Source organism: Aotus nancymaae, unplaced genomic scaffold (genome assembly GCF_030222135.1).
Source record: "Aotus nancymaae isolate 86718 unplaced genomic scaffold, 86718_ANA_hifiasm-v0.15.2.pri h1tg000029l, whole genome shotgun sequence".
Classification (NCBI taxonomy): Eukaryota; Metazoa; Chordata; class Mammalia; order Primates; family Aotidae; genus Aotus; species Aotus nancymaae.
In genome coordinates this window covers 50,437,789-50,454,097 of record NW_026988442.1, presented here as the reverse complement: position 1 = coordinate 50,454,097, position 16,309 = coordinate 50,437,789, and the positions used below count along the sequence as shown (strand labels likewise).

The following is a 16,309-nucleotide window of genomic DNA, read 5'->3' as shown; positions in this document are numbered from 1 at the left end:
TTGGATCATTTCAGATTTCAGCTTTTCAGATTAGGGGCACCCCTTTGTTTCCTCTGTCAAACAGGGCTGGAGACTTCTATATAGGGCTCTTGTCAGGATGAATTGTTTTTAGAATCATCTCAGACAGTAGTCATATTTGGAACCCTTTTCTGAGCCTCTGCTGTGACCAAATATCTTTTTTTTTTCATTTTTACTCAATAGCCTCTGCACATCAAAAATAACAGTTACAATACCATAATGATGTATTCTGTTTAGATGTCTGTCTCTGATTCTAAATTGAAGGAAGCCTCTGATTTATCTTTGCATCTCAGTTCTAGCACAGTGGTCAATGTGTCAATGTGCTATTTGTGAATATCAATTCACTTTCCAATAGTAAATGGTAAATATTAATATTATTTTATTTAATACAAGTATTGATTAAGAACACAGATTTTCCAACAAGTCTGTCAGAGTTTAAATCCCATCTCTACCACGTACTAGCTTTGAGATCTTGAGCAAGTTACTAGATCTCTCTATGCCTCAATTTTCTTATCTGTGTCATCTTTAGAGTGTTGTGAAGAAAAAAAATGAGTTAAAATATTTAAAGCTCTTAAAATGGTGCCTGCTACCTTATTAATGCTTTATGAGTATTATTATTACTTATTATAGCCCACTCAGCTCCACTGTTTATAATTAGGGCTTTCTTGGTAGTATCTGTAAGACTTGATTTGATCAAGTATTCATTAATCCAGTTCATAACTATGTATATTCTTTACTTTATACAGCCCACCAGAGATGATCGTGGCTGGTTTGTTACGCCTTTAGGTCCAAATCCATGGTGGACAGTAATAGCTGCTATTATTCCAGCTCTACTTTGTACTATTTTAATTTTTATGGACCAACAGATTACAGCTGTCATCATCAACAGAAAAGAACATAAGCTAAAGGTATATTTTAACATTGATTTTAATGTAAATAATTATGACAACTGATATCAACTGATGTTCATTAGACTTCTCCTGTATTCTGTATTTAACAGTGAAATATATAAAATAATGTTTTCAGATGTATAATTTTTATTGCCTTACAAGATACTTGGTTTTACAATGAGATGAGAATTTACTTATTTGTAGAACTTGGCTGAGCTCAAGTCTGAGAACTCACCTTCAGGGTATAAAATAAAAAACATTGTCAAAGTTGGAATTTTGTCATATTTAACGTTAATGAAATAACAATCTATTCTGGTGTAGTACAACCATACCAACTTGTCTCACATCTGAGATTCCTCTATTCCTCTATTTAACCCTAAGTATATCTACTACAGTCAATTCATTATCAGAATAAATTACAACTTCAACTATTCTCATTGTCTTTAATTATTTTTCTGTCTGCCTATAACAACAAAATCCAGACATAAATGTTACAGTTTGGAAGTGAGAGCTTTGAGTTTTATTGCAGATTTCACTTTGTTGTTGTTGTTGTTGTTGTTGTTGTTATTTTTATAAGAAGACTAACTGTAGATGTATCTTAGTTACATTCTGACTTTGCCATTTTGCAGTTTTGAATAATCAAAATTTTCACTGGTATGCAATTTGCCTAAGATATGTAATATAAGCACTATCACTTATTTACAGAAATATGTTATATAAAATCAATAAATCATTAACTGGTTAAAAATAATCTGGATCAAACCTTGTAAAAACAGAATATGCACAATCTTGTTTTTGTTCTGATATCATGGGAAAATTGCCAGCTATTTTCACATACCCTTTAAACTCTAAGAGAAAAAAATCATTATCAGAGTAACAGAAATCATGCTTTGTAGGATTTTATAAGAATGTTAGAAAGATGAAAAAAATCTCTGATTAAACTCTGATGCAATATATTAGGTTAGTGCAAAAGTAATTGCGGTTTTTGTCATTACTTTTAATAATAATAACATAAATGTAAGAAAGCACACTTATTTGCAACAAATCTTATGAAGAAGGAATTTTGAGTATATGCTGGAGAGAATGTGTGTATATCTTAAAGCAAAGGACATTCTTCATTCTCTTTGTAGAAAGTAACTTAAGAATTCTCACAATTGTATGTGTTTTACTAAATGGCACATTTTAAAATCAACTAAAAAACCCCTGTTTTAGGAAGAAAGTAAGCCATATAATTATTATTATTTACCTTTCAAAGAATTTTTTTAGCCTTTATAATTAGGCAGAAATTCTAGTCAGTTCACTGAAAAATTATCCTTTGTAAGGGCCGTTAGTTAAACTGATTCAGGCAGCATTTTTTTCTTAGTGTAAGCTTAATCATATTAAAACAAAGTGTGGAAGTGAAAAGTGTACTGAGATTGATATTACCTTACTGGCCATTCTGAATCTTTGCCCTTTCCTGGGCCTTCAACCTATAAATCGCACGACACTTGCTCTTACTCCTTGTTCTTCATGAACCCTTGACATTCACAGCCTTTCCAAAGCTTCACGTTGACAAATACACTAATTTCCCCCTTCACATATATTGTGGAATAACAGAAATGCAGTAAAGCATTCTTTAAGTGATCCTTTCAAGTACTTGCATTTAAAGAATTAAATGCAGACCTAGAGCAGTTAATATTTCTGTCACTGAAATAAACCTGAGGCTACATTACTAAATCTGTTGTATTGTACAAATAAATGATTATGTAGTCAAAAGTTTCATATTTTTGCCCTTTACCACTCTGGATTTAGTCAATGATACAGCAAATCTGGCTTAATCATAAAGTTGGTATCTGGCCACAGGCAGAAGAGTCAATCTCTTCTTGGCCACTGTGAGTCTGAACTCTCCATCCTCCTCCTTAGATATAAATACTTTCAAAGCAAATTTCTTCCAGTGAAGATATATTTCATCTACATTGAACCCCTATTGAGTGTATAAATCCTGTGTCCTCTAAGCTTCTGTAGAGTGTGATCTGATGCTACTGATTTTCCTGTTAACAACAACAAAATCAGCTCTCAGAACATTATTTACTCAGAATAACGGTTTGTTCCATAGTCCTTCTCCCCACCTGTTGCTTCACTGAAATGTTTGCAAAGTCTCCTGGCTTTGACTTGAACCACATTTTCACTAAAAGATGTGTTTCTTGAATATATCACCCGGCCACAAGCTAACCACTTGTGAAAGCATTTTCAGCTTTTATAGACTTTTTTTTCTCACTTGAAAACCCATTTTTGCCGGTTGGAGCATTCCCTGAAATTGTTTAATGAATCATGTTTTCTAGTTTTTGTATCAAACACTTGGTAGACTCCACATCATGTATCTAAGTCCTCATATACTCAAGTCAACTCAGAATTCCTCATTTCATTCTTTGTCTCTCCCAAACATATTTTAGATCTTTTCACTTTTTCTTCACCTCTATTGCCAGAAATAGTAGTTGGTTTACTTTGAGATCATATTTCTCATGCCGATAAAAATGTTTTTATCGGCCAGACGTGTTGTGGCTCACGACTGTAATCCCAGCACTTTGGGAGGCTCAGGAGGGCAGATCATGAAGTCAGGAGTTCAAGACTAGCCTGGCCAACATAGTGAAACCCCGTCTCTACTAAAAATACAAAAATCAGCTGAGTGTGTTGGTGGGCACCTATAATCCCAGCTACTCAGGAGGCTGTGGCAGGAAAATCACTTGAACCTGGAGGGCAGAGGTTGCAGTAAGCCAAGATAGCGCCATTGCACTCCAGCCTGGGTGACAGGGTGAGACTCTGTCTCAAAAAAAAAAAAAAGTTTTTATCATTTCATGAGTGTCACTATGAAAGCAGTAAAGCTATGTTGCACTGCATAGGTGACTTACTCCTCCCAAAGAATGGGGAGCTCAAAATTAGTAAACTTGAACTCATTGTATCCCATGATCCTTTGGATGCTCAAGAGTAAAAGAAGTGGCAAATATAAAAATTTGAGAATGTGAAGTATCATATATATTATATATAAATGTACGTATAAATCCATACTCTCTCTAGCATTTGTTTGTTTGTTTGTTTCTCCCTTAGAGAAGTGGATTAAGCATAAGTTAACTGCATCCTTTTGAAAAGCATTAAAAATATCTTCTTGGGTTTTTTAAAGCACATTCTCTAAATGTGAAAAAAGAGATATAATCTTATAAAAAAGAAAGTTTCCGTTAAGATACAACTGTGGGCTTTTCTACATGTTTCTGTAGACAGTTCAGGCTTCTTTTGACATCATTTTTAATAAACAGCAATACAATCCCGGATCACTTGAGTAAATGAATGCATTTGCCACATTCATTTGGCACCATATTCTCTTGATGATTATGGCATTTGATATGTTCTTTTTTGCCCTCTTTGTCAGCCTGGTTCTTCATGTCAATCTATAGTCTTTTATGTGGTTAACTTGACAGATGCAGGAAATTGCTGCCAAGCTTTGAAATGAATTTTTTCAGCAGTGGCATCTGGGTATCAGATGGTCCTCTTGGCTGGCCTCTTGTCTTGCTGCATGTTGGTTTTAGTGGGGTCTGGTGTAGCATCACCTGTTGCTATGCTCCCTTTTCCTCCCATATGTCCATTTCCTGTGATTCATGGATGAATGTGAAAATAAAAGCTCTAACTCTGTCTTTATTTGAGAAAAAAATCTACAGAAATATGTTAGAAGGTGTAGAGTTCTCTCTCTGACAAAAGGATAGTTCCCTTTGGCTGGCATGCCTATCAGCTAATAATTTCATTACAAAGTCCAAGTTTTTAAAGACATTTTAAATGAAAGGCAAGAAGGATGCTGGTTAGTTAGGGAAAGACCAAGAACTGATTTATTTATTTCCTTTGGTTTACATTAAATCAAGATGCTCCCATTGTTGTACAGCAAAATTGGGAGAAATTACCTTTTTTTTGTTATTATATATTTGTACATTACGAAGCTAGTTTTATAAATTTAGAAGAGAAGTTATTACCTCTGAAAGAATTATTTTGCCCACTTCCCGCAATTCAGAATCCCACTATTTTTAAGACATTCAATAAGAACTATAGGAAATCACTATCATGATGAAGGTCTCCCTTATATTATTGAGCTGTAGTGAATGTGGACTCTGAGAAAGTCCAGGTGTGCTAAAAAGTATAAGCCTGACTCTCAAGGGGCCCTGTCTACTGCCCTCCTCTGATGTTCATCTCATAGCCACCAGCTCCTCTTACATCTTCCATTCTCTCTTAGCAATACCACAGTTTTGCAAAAACAGCTCCAAGGGGGCACCATTCACATTATACTACCTCAAAGACAGGGGCTTCCATACGAGGACCTCACTGTTCTATATCTGTCTAACTCCAGAGTTGCTAGGACAAAATACTTCTCAAACTGCTTAAGTCATTGTCCTTTAAAGGGACCAAAATCTGAGTTCTATTCTATGGAATTACATCTTTCAAAATGTTTTGTAAAAGGGCCAGAGGCCATGTTATGGTAGGGCAAAGCTTTTTCCTAGGCCTTTTTGGTTATGGGGACACCAGGCAGTTTCTCTTCCTACTCTTCAACTCTTACTAATCAAATTGTTTCGAGTTACTTGCAAAGAAAAGTTTCCAGAGTCATATTCATTAATATGGAAATTGAGTTAAGACATTTTGGTGAAGTGTAGTATTGCCCCAATAAGCTGACCCAATGAAGGGTACCATTGCATTGGTGCCAACATACGAGAACAGGTCCTTAGGTACATAACTCCCGTTTTCTCCTCACTATCATCTCTTGCACTTTTATAATTTGGAAGGGATGAGCAGAAAGGAAAGAAAGTACAACTGACTTTAAGAATCTTCTTCTAAGAAAACAAGAAAACAAAATCACAGTGAGAACACTACCATGACATATATGCAACAAATTCTCAGTGTGTTTCATACTCCAGGCTATAAGAGTTTTCATGTTAACTACAAACTGCTTGAAGTTATATAAAACTACCTCTAAAAAAGACAATTATTCTCCTAGAAGAATTGGTAATTTCTGCTCATGATCATAATAACAAATTTAACTGCTGTATTTATTTTAAGTTACGCTTATTACATTTGATTCTGAAATGTTTAATGATGCATATTTTATGTTTTAAGTCATTTTGTAACCTTTATTGATTGTTTATTGTGTGCCAGTGATTGTGCTAAAAACTAGAGGAAATATTGATAAATTATGTTATCTTCTCTTAAAAACCTATTAATAGTTTTATTAAGGAGCCTTGAAACCTAAAGAGTACAAAAGAAACATTTATTGTTTAACCACTACAACGTAATAGTACCTAACATTTTCTGAGTGCTTTCTGTTCAACAGATATTATTCTAAATGATTTACAAGATTAACTAATTTAATTATCACAACAGTGCAGTGAGGTGCCTTCTACTATCATCATCACCATTTTTCAGATAGGGAAAAAGAGATGCAAGAGATCAAGTGATTTATTGGTTGAATTAGCATTTGATTCCAGGCAGTCTGACTCTAAAACTTACATTCTTAACCGCTTTATTATACTGTCTCTCATGAAGTAGTCACTAAAAATTAAAAATAAAAGTTGGAACATAAAATAGGCCAACCCTTTGGCTGCTTCTGAGGCTCTACACTTTTGATTCCTACAGGGCATGGAGGGAGTGCTCTTTCCCATTTTTGATTTCTCTCCTCCAAGAGCACCCTGTCTGTGCAAGAGGATAGTTTCCACACAGCCTATTGCACCTATTTTTCTTCTTTTACATTTCCTGCCTGGGCCTAAGAAGCACTTAGTTTGCAACACCTGGAGGTCAGTGACAGTGGAGTAGCATAACAGAGGAAATAGAAAACACAAAAACTGATTTCTAAGGAGGGGCTCAATTTGTCTAGTGCTGAAACTGAAACAAATTATCACAAGATAGCACTACATTGAGGAAAAAATGACTATAGAGGGGAGCCTAGGCTCCATGATATTATTTTTTCTATAAAAGTCACCCATGAGACAAAAGAGGGCAATTGGAAACTGAATGTGTGTTTAAGAGTTTACTCCAGGAGATCTGATACAAAGGGCTTCTTGAGTATTATCAGGAAGTAGTTTCTATGCACAATCAGGCCACCTTTAGCTCTGTTGTTGACACAATTTCTTTCTTTCTTTCTTTCTTTCTTTAACAGAAAGGCTGTGGGTACCATCTGGACCTATTAATGGTGGCTGTCATGCTTGGTGTATGCTCCATCATGGGCCTGCCATGGTTTGTGGCTGCTACCGTCCTCTCCATCACTCATGTCAATAGCCTAAAACTGGAATCAGAATGTTCAGCTCCAGGAGAACAACCCAAATTTCTCGGCATTCGGGAGCAAAGGGTTACTGGGCTTATGATTTTTATTCTTATGGGTTCATCAGTCTTTATGACCAGTATATTGAAGGTAATGAAATCTGTCTTTATGAATTTGGGAGAAAGAAGAATATATTTATCATCATTTAAAATTTTCATTTGAATCTGAGCCATAAATTTGCAAATATTGTGTGGCATGTGATGAAAGTGATGAATTTCTTAACCATGTTTATATAATTCTTCATAACGTAAGGAAAGGAAATTATGTCCTATATTTTAAAACCCTTAAATACATAAAAATTTAGTCTGGCAAAGTAAAATTTGATGAGTAAATTACTGTGACAATTTTGAAATGGTGATCAAGCTATGGGAAAAAGTCATTCATTGTTTCTGACTGACTTGTGACCTGAATTCACTACAGGCATTCATAAAGATTCTATTTTCTTGTCAGTGGATAAATATATTAGCAGTTAATATTACTTATTATTAATGAAAGATAGAGGTGAAGGGAACAGCACAGCCCTGGTTACAGTCACATATGCAGTTTTCCATTTTAAGTACTTTATAAAACCACTGTCTGGATATCATCATTGCATGTAATGTTTTTTTTTTTTTTTCACACAAAATTTCAAATCTGTTTTAAAGAGAATTAACTAGTAATGTTTTTGTCATGTAATTTTATCAGATATTACCAAGGTGTGTTAATTGCATTATAAATTATAACTAGTTTTATTTGCCTACAATTTGATGTTTTTAATTATTTAATCATTCACACTAGTTTACTTGTATTTGATCATTAACACAAGTACCTTCTTAAGAATTAATCCTTGTTATATAACTAATATCTTATAAACATAAGATGATAGTGAACTATTCCAATAAAAAGAGAAAATCCGAATAATCCATATATGTACAAATACCTGACATAATGAAGGAAACACATCTAAATGTTAACTTCCTTCTTTACCTTTAATCCAAATATCTTACCCTTGTAAAACAAAATTCAAATTGTCTTTAAAATGGCATAGTAATAGTATTATTGTTCATTATATACTACATGGTTTTTAAAAATAGATTTTGACCTATTAAATACTTATAACAACCCTATTGTCATTATCTCCTTTTAGATACTGGGAAACTAAGGCACAGAGAGCTTAAATAACTTACCTAAGTTTACAGAGCTAAAAAGTGCTAGAGCTGGATCTTGAATCCATGTCTTCTGGATCTGTACTATACTGTTTCTATTCAAAAATGCCTTTTTTTCCTCTGTTTCTTTCTTTGATAAGTGCAAAACCACGTTATATTTTAAAATGATTTGTGCCTTTTCTCCAATTGTTCTTTTACAGTTTATTCCCATGCCAGTGCTATATGGAGTGTTTCTTTATATGGGTGCTTCATCTCTAAAGGGAATTCAGGTAAATTACTTACAATACTACAGGCACATCTGTGATGACTTATCTTAAGGTCTACTGATAAGTCATGTGACAGCTAAGAAAATACACCATCTGAGGAACAGCTTTTAGACCACAATTAAATTTCTTCAAATTTTCAGAGTTACAAAAGTTAAAGAAGATTCTCTCCAGCATCTAAGGTTCATAATCTTATGGTACTTTTATTTATCATAAGTATATTAAAACTGTAAGAGGCTTAGATTTTACAGCATTTTAAGAAAAATTATAGTAGTGTATTTCAATATATATCCAAATATTTCTAATATTTGACACTTTAATCATGTTTATGGACATCTATTGGTAAGAATAGGAAAAATCTCTATGTACAAATATGTTCATTGTAACATATACTATTAAAATATTTGAAACAACCCAATTCTCTAAAGCAGTAAAATATTTGTGGTAAATTCACTGAAAAATTATAATTATGGGACTACAAAAGTAACATGGCAAAATGCTTATGACATAATACAAAGTAAGAAACTTCTGACCATAGGTTTATAAAGCTATGTGTTTGAGCTGGGCTGTAAAGGAGAGTGTAGAAATAAAAACAATTTATTGAGATAGTGATATCCTGGGTTTTCCACCTTGGTTTTGTTTGTTTTACTGTTATATTTATATTTATAGGGTTATTTTTTATATTCAACAAAATAAAGATACAGGGTAAGGTGGACCTTAAGTTTCAAGTATAAGGGGAACTTTATGCATTTTTTAAATAAGTATTGGTTAAATAAATATTTTAGGCATGAATCTGGCAACAGATCAGCCAGATGGTTCTGGTTCAAGATGTCCCATGCGGTCACTGTCAGGGTATGGACAAAGTCCACAGCATCTGAAGGTTTGATAGTGCTGGAGGATCTGCTTCCAAAATGACTATTACACAACTGTGGGCACGGGGCATCAGTTCCTTTCTACCTATTGGTAGGATGACTCAGTCTTTTGCCACAGTGGCCTCTCCATGGAATACTTAGTATGTCCTGGGAACACAGAACATAACTCCTTCTGAGTGAGCAATATGAGAGAGAGAGAGGAGAGAAGAGAGGAAGAGAATGAGAGACCAAGAGGATGAACAGTGCTTTATGGCTTGGTCTTCAAAGTCATGCATGGTCATTTCCATGTTTTCTATTTGTTAGAGGCTGTCCACTAGGTCCACCTTGCGTCCAAGTGAAGGGAAAATGTAGACTGTATCTCTTGAAGAGAAGAGTATTAAAGAATTTGTGGACACATTTTAAAACATCTGCAAATGTATTCTAAATTTTAACAGAGGCTGTTAGCAAATTCCTCCCACATATTTCTTTTATGATACTGCTATGGGTTGAATAGTGAGTGTTTCCTGAAAATTTATGTCCACCTGGAATCTCAGAATGTGACCTTGTTTGGAAATAGACTCTTTGCCTATGTAATTAGATATGGATTTCAAGACAAGATCATCATGGTTGTAGGGTGGGCCCTAAATCTGATGACTGTGGTCCTCATAAGAAGAGGAGAGGACACAGAGAGACACAGGGAAGAAGGCCATATGAAGATGGAGGAAGGCTGGGCATGGTGGCTCACGTTTTAATCCCAGCACTTTGGGAGGCCAAAGCGGGTGGATAATCTGAGATCAGGAGTTCGAGACCAGTCTGACCAACATGGTGAAACCTTGTCTCTACTAAAAATACAAAAATTAGCCAGGTGTGGTGGTGCATGCCTGTAATTCCAGCTACTCGGGAGGTTGGGGTAGAATCACTTGAACTCAGGAGGTGGAGATTGCATTGAGCCAAGATCATGCCATTGGACTCCAGCCTGGGCAACGGAGTAAGACTCCATCTCCAAAAAAAATAAAAAATAGGGAGAGTTAAGAGTTTTGCTGCCATAAACTAAGGATGCCAGGAGCCACCTTGAGCTAGAAGGGGCAAGGAAGTTTTCTCCCCTAAGACCTTCAGAGGGAGTGTGGTCCTGCCAATATCTTGCTATAGACTTCTGGCCCCCACAAGTGTGAAATAATGTATTTCTCTTGATTTAAACCACCAAGTGTCATAATTTGTTAGGAAAGTCCTAGCAAACTAATAGATTTCTACTTAAATTGTCCCTTGAATAATCTAGTTTTATAATTTAACATTATTTAGCCCAGCACTCCAAAGTTCTTGAAAAAGAGACTAGGGGCTTATTTATCATATAGTATTTTGTCCACTGAAAAGCAAAAATAAATTTCAGCTTTTTCTATAACACAGCTAGACTCACTGCTGTTTGTGGCATCTAAGAGGATAGTTAACCTGAAGGACAGGCAGCACAGGATCTCTGCTCCTGAGCAAATGACTAACCAGCAGCACCTAGGCCTTAAGACAGTACTGGATGCCAGGCTGAGGCAAAACTTAAGTATGAAGTCATTGCAAGGTCACAGAATACCCGAAGTTGATAGTATAACTGGCTCTTCATCGTGACACTGGGAAAAATTAACTGGGAGAGGGAGGTGACTGAGCCATGTTATATGTTTTAATTTTACTCAAATTAGATTTAATTTGCTCATTTAAAATGTCATATATGAAAAGTGTAATTTGATAGAATTGGTTTAATAAGGCAGATAGGGAAGAGTACTGAAGAGGTTTTGTTTGTTTGTTTGTTTTTTCTATTTTTCTATTTTTTTTTGCCTTTGGCAAAAATTCCATGAGTACTAATTTCATGTGTAAGTGAAAAGTATTTATTATTAGGCCCCAGGCTCACATAAATATAGCAGCAGAAGTTTAAGAAAGAAAGTAAAATCATTTTGATGATACGTTTCAACAGATTTTCCCCTCTAATTCCACATGACTTTATACCCATGAGGTTTAGAATTAAACAAGGATGTCGAGTTTTGGAATTATTTGGGGTGTGAATCTTTTAAATGAAAATTGAAGAAAACATTTTCAAAGGCCCAAGAGTTAAATTAATGAGTTTTAAAGAACACAAATGAAACAGCAAGCTGGGGCACATGTTGATGAACAGGGTCTCACACTGAGAAACAGGGTTTGTGAAAATTTAAGTGAGCCCCAAGCTCAGGCAGTTGAAATTCTCATTTGGAATTGTAGCTAACTGGGTGGGGAAATGTGATATTGATACTAGGAGATGATAAAAACCAATGTAAAACTCAGAATACATTTACCATGATGATGATTATTATTACTTAAGCATATGCTGAGTATCAACAGTTCCAGGAGCATGTTACTTTCTTACCCTGTTGAAGGAATCTATGTTACCTGCTTGTTTGGCAATATTAAGAAACTTATTATCTGGGCTTCTCACTGTGAAACATGGCAGAAAAAAACAGATCACAGTGTTCTCATGAATGCTGTTTCTGTATTCAGATATATACCCACATCTATATTCATTCCAACACTTCAGGAATCCAAAGTAAAGCAAATGTGCCATTTAAACAATAACAATTGAAGCACCCACACACTGAAGTACACTTATGCAATAACACAGCTTCACAAATGAGAAATGGTGGCTGGGAAAAACTAGTTCTACAGAAAAGGAAATATTCCATTGTAAGCCAGAGGATTTTCTTTCTTTCCTATTCCCACCTCCACCATGCACTAAGTTTTTGTTTACTTAATGACTTTTAAGTTTAAATAATATTTAGGAAATAGAAATTTTAAAACCTAGTGACATGTACATGGACAGAATGGAGAGAGGTTAGTCAGGAATGAGTTCAACACTTAGTAATCTGCATAGAATATTTCAATAACGTTTTTGAAATATATAGATGAATATGAATAAATGAATGGTTGGAAAATTAATGTATGTATGATTCTTAGATAACTGAGGAAAGGAAGGCCATGCCATGCCGTAAGACACAGAACACAGAAGGGTAGATAGGTTTATTCTAAGTTTGAGATTCCTATTATATATACAAGCAGGTCTTGGTAAAACAGGGTGTTTTGACTTTAACATTTTGACTCAAAGGACAACTGTTCCTTTGCATATTAATTTGACATATTTGATGAGACTTGCCTACAGGTTTAAAAATAAATTAGTTAAGAAAAAAAATCTAATATTACTCTTTGAAAATGCATAATGGATGTTACTGTAGAGATGGCATGAAATAAAACAGTGACTGACAGTGATTGAAACCATTATTTTCTAAATAATCGCCTCTAGTTGGAAACACTGAAAACTGTAAAAATTGGCCTAAGAACAATAAACCAAATAATCTACATAAAATAAAACTATCATGCAGTATAATCTGTTAGTAAATAAAATGTCATAAAGTTTTAAGCTTCCCATGAAGATTTAATTTATAAAATTCAAATTTAGAAAAATTGGTTTGCTTGATTAAAAAAAGTCCTCAAAGTCAAAGCTGTAACATAATAGTATACAGTACTATAACAATAGTTTTATGTAATATTATGTACTTTTTTTGGCAAGATTGAAACAGAAATAACATGGATTGAGATGAAAATAATTTTAATAAAATACAGTTGATAATATATAAATGACTTGACAGTGCTGTATATAAAGTTAATCAAGAAATTAGAGTTAAACAAAATTTGCTCTGGAACATACTTTAACAAAAATTTATCTAGGTTAAATTTTTATGGTTAAAATGTTTGTGTTCATAAAGACAGTATCTCAACTTTTGTTGGGGATTAAAGGGGCAAAGTCAAAAGAGCAGAGTCAAAATAAGGAGGTTAAAATACTGTACTTAGCAGCTGGATAAGGGTCTAGAACTCAGGAGAGAGCTAAGGCAGAGATGTAGGTCTGGGAATTATTAGCAAGTATGTGAAAGTCAAAGCCACGGGTATGGATGAACTATTCCAGGAGAAAAGAAGACAGAATGAGAGTCCAGGAAGCCCAATATTCAAGGGCAAATAAAGGAAGAGATTGTGATATGACGATGAAAAAGATGGTGATTATGTTTTGCTTCACAGGGTTCCATTCTTCAAGGTAGCAATATTTAACACTGGCTTTCTATTTTTAAATTCTTCTAAATTGCAAATATCTCCATATTCAAGAAAATGTGGTCTATTATTAAACTGAAATTGTAGTGTTTCTGAGGGTAAGCATAAAAATTCCATTGTCTTGATGCCCAGATATCAGCTTAGTGTGATCCAGGTATGTCATTTAACCTAAAATTTTGGACCATATTAAATATCAGCTTGTCCTACTTCTATTGTTGTCTTACACCTATAAACAATTTAGTCTGTTTAATCTTTTAGCTCTTTGATAGGATAAAGCTCTTCTGGATGCCTGCAAAACATCAACCAGATTTCATATACCTAAGGCACGTACCACTTCGAAAAGTGCATCTCTTCACAATTATTCAGATGAGTTGCCTTGGCCTTTTGTGGATAATAAAAGTTTCAAGAGCTGCTATTGTCTTTCCCATGATGGTATGAAACTTCTGTCAACTCATTTTCTCTTTCTCTGATTTGTTAGTCTCTTAGGAAACATAAATACATGAACTGAAATTGGAACAACAGAGTTATATTAAACAATTATTGGAAAATATAAGTTTTGGCACCAAAAGTAGTGAGAAATAATGCCTATGAATTTCATTGATTCCTATTAGTTTTGTCTCTATCACTCTGAATGTTTGTGGTAGTCTGAATTAATTGAAGCTCAATGGAAAAATGCAACCTTCCAAAATTTAACATTAAAATATGAAAAATTAGGAGGATTTAAAAAATAACATTGTATTAAATGTTTCAGGCAAGTTTCAAATACTTCAAAAACTATAGTAAATTTTAATGACTAATTTTGTAATTATTAGTATAGAGAAGAATGCTCTAGTGTTCGTTTAATAAAGTATAAAATATTAACTACATGTATTTAAGGAAACATAGTCAAATACATTTTATAGCTTTTTCTAAAAAAGCTTATTTAATTGACTCTTATATTGGGTAAAATCATAGTCATTATTCTGGGAATGTAGTAAGAAAAGAAAACGAAGGAAATGGAAGACTAGACAATGTTTTATACATATATGTATTTGATTTTACTTTAATCTCAGGCATAATAGAAATTATTTCTACCCAAAGCCATACAGTCAAATCTATACCTCTTGTTTTAATTTTTTTCAATTTTAAACTAGTTTATTATTTACTTCAGGTGTTGGCCCTGGTATTTGTAAGAAAGTTGATGGACTTGTTGTTCACAAAGCGGGAACTCAGCTGGTTGGATGATTTAATGCCTGAGAGTAAGAAAAAGAAACTGGAAGATGCTGAAAAAGAAGTAAGAGCAAAATCAATGTTTTATAACGAAAGAAAAAAGGAACATAGTCATATTTCTTTGCAAAATTAAATATTATTTTTATCTTTAGACGGTTGTCTTTAGACAGTGATCACTAACAACCGCAGGTAGACTAGTTTGGAAATTTAATGATTAAAATCATGAAGATTTGAACAAAGAGAGAATGAAGATCTTAAAGAAGGAAACCAAATCCTAATGAAATATAGAAATACTTTATACTTAAGTATCTTCCAAATCGTAAGGCTCATTTTTCTGATTCCTCCCCCATGGATGGCATAAACTTGCTGATACTTAACTATTTCCAAATTATCATCATGCAGTGACTTTTTTTGTTATATATATGAGAACCAAAAGAAGAGACATTATTACTGTTGGTATTTTCCTAGGGCACAGAGTCTTATTAAAATATTCTAATGAATAATTATTCCTAAAGTAGATGAAATGTTTACTAGAAAAAATGTTGATCTGATTTGCTTTCAAAGTGATTTAAGATTGAGTAGTTGTTTGAGAAACTTCTGGAATTTGATTATGTTTATGGGCTACTCATTTATCCTATTCTAGAGTATAAATGAGGGGGAAATGACTAGTGTTACATTTAGCAGAATCATTGAGCCTTATAACGTAAAACACAAAAACAAAATTTCCAAGTAAATAGAAATGAAATTGAAATAAAATATTTGATGAGAATTAAGCTATTTTTCTTGCTTCTCTAAGTAGTCAGTAAATGTATTCAACTTCTTATTTTCTCAGACCATAGATACAGTTCCTATTTCCTTTGGGGAATTCATCTGGAAATGTTTTGGAGGTCTTAGTCATTTAATGAGGTCAGATCAGCTCACAAATCTAATGAGGCTTTTTTCCTCAGAAATTTCTACCAATATGGCTACATGTGTGATTGATAATTCCCTTACTCTACATGATGTTCTATCACTGAAAATGGATTCCCACAGATAGAGATTCATCATGATGATATGTCTTAATTCTGTCTGAATATTTTAATTTTCCCAAATATTACAGAAGGCAATACTTAGAATCATACTTTGAGTAATATTAATGTTAACACTAAAAATCATATTATAAAAGTGTCATTATTTATTTTTCTGTTTAATATATTCTTGTTTAAATATTAGAGCTTTTTAAAAAAATAATACTTTGGGCTGGACACGGTGGCTCATGCCTGTAATACCAGCACTTTAGGAGGCTGAGGTGGGCGGATCACAAGGTCAGGAGATCAAGACCATCCTGGCCAACATGGTGAAACCACGTCTCTTCTAAAAATACAAAAATAGCTGGGTGTGATGGTGCTTGCCTGTAGTCCCAGCTAATCAGGAGGCTGAGGCAGGTGAATCGCTTGAACCCGGTAGGCAGAGGTTGCAGTGAGCTGTGATGGTGCCACTGTACTCCAGCCTGGTGACA

At 34.0% G+C, this 16,309-nt stretch overlaps 1 protein-coding gene across 14 annotated transcripts in view; it reads left to right on the top strand.

Annotated features, from left to right (window-relative positions):
- SLC4A10 (solute carrier family 4 member 10) overlaps positions 1 to 16,309 on the top strand; it is a 359,094-nt gene that overhangs the window by 324,497 nt on the left and 18,288 nt on the right. For all 14 annotated transcript variants that reach the window (XM_012440527.2, XM_064382673.1, XM_064382670.1 and 11 more), the window contains 5 exons: positions 765 to 926; positions 7,072 to 7,323; positions 8,579 to 8,647; positions 13,861 to 14,034; positions 14,753 to 14,875. In XM_012440527.2, coding sequence (XP_012295950.1) covers positions 765 to 926; positions 7,072 to 7,323; positions 8,579 to 8,647; positions 13,861 to 14,034; positions 14,753 to 14,875 — 780 coding nt within the window. The remainder of the gene's footprint in view (positions 1 to 764; positions 927 to 7,071; positions 7,324 to 8,578; positions 8,648 to 13,860; positions 14,035 to 14,752; positions 14,876 to 16,309) is intronic.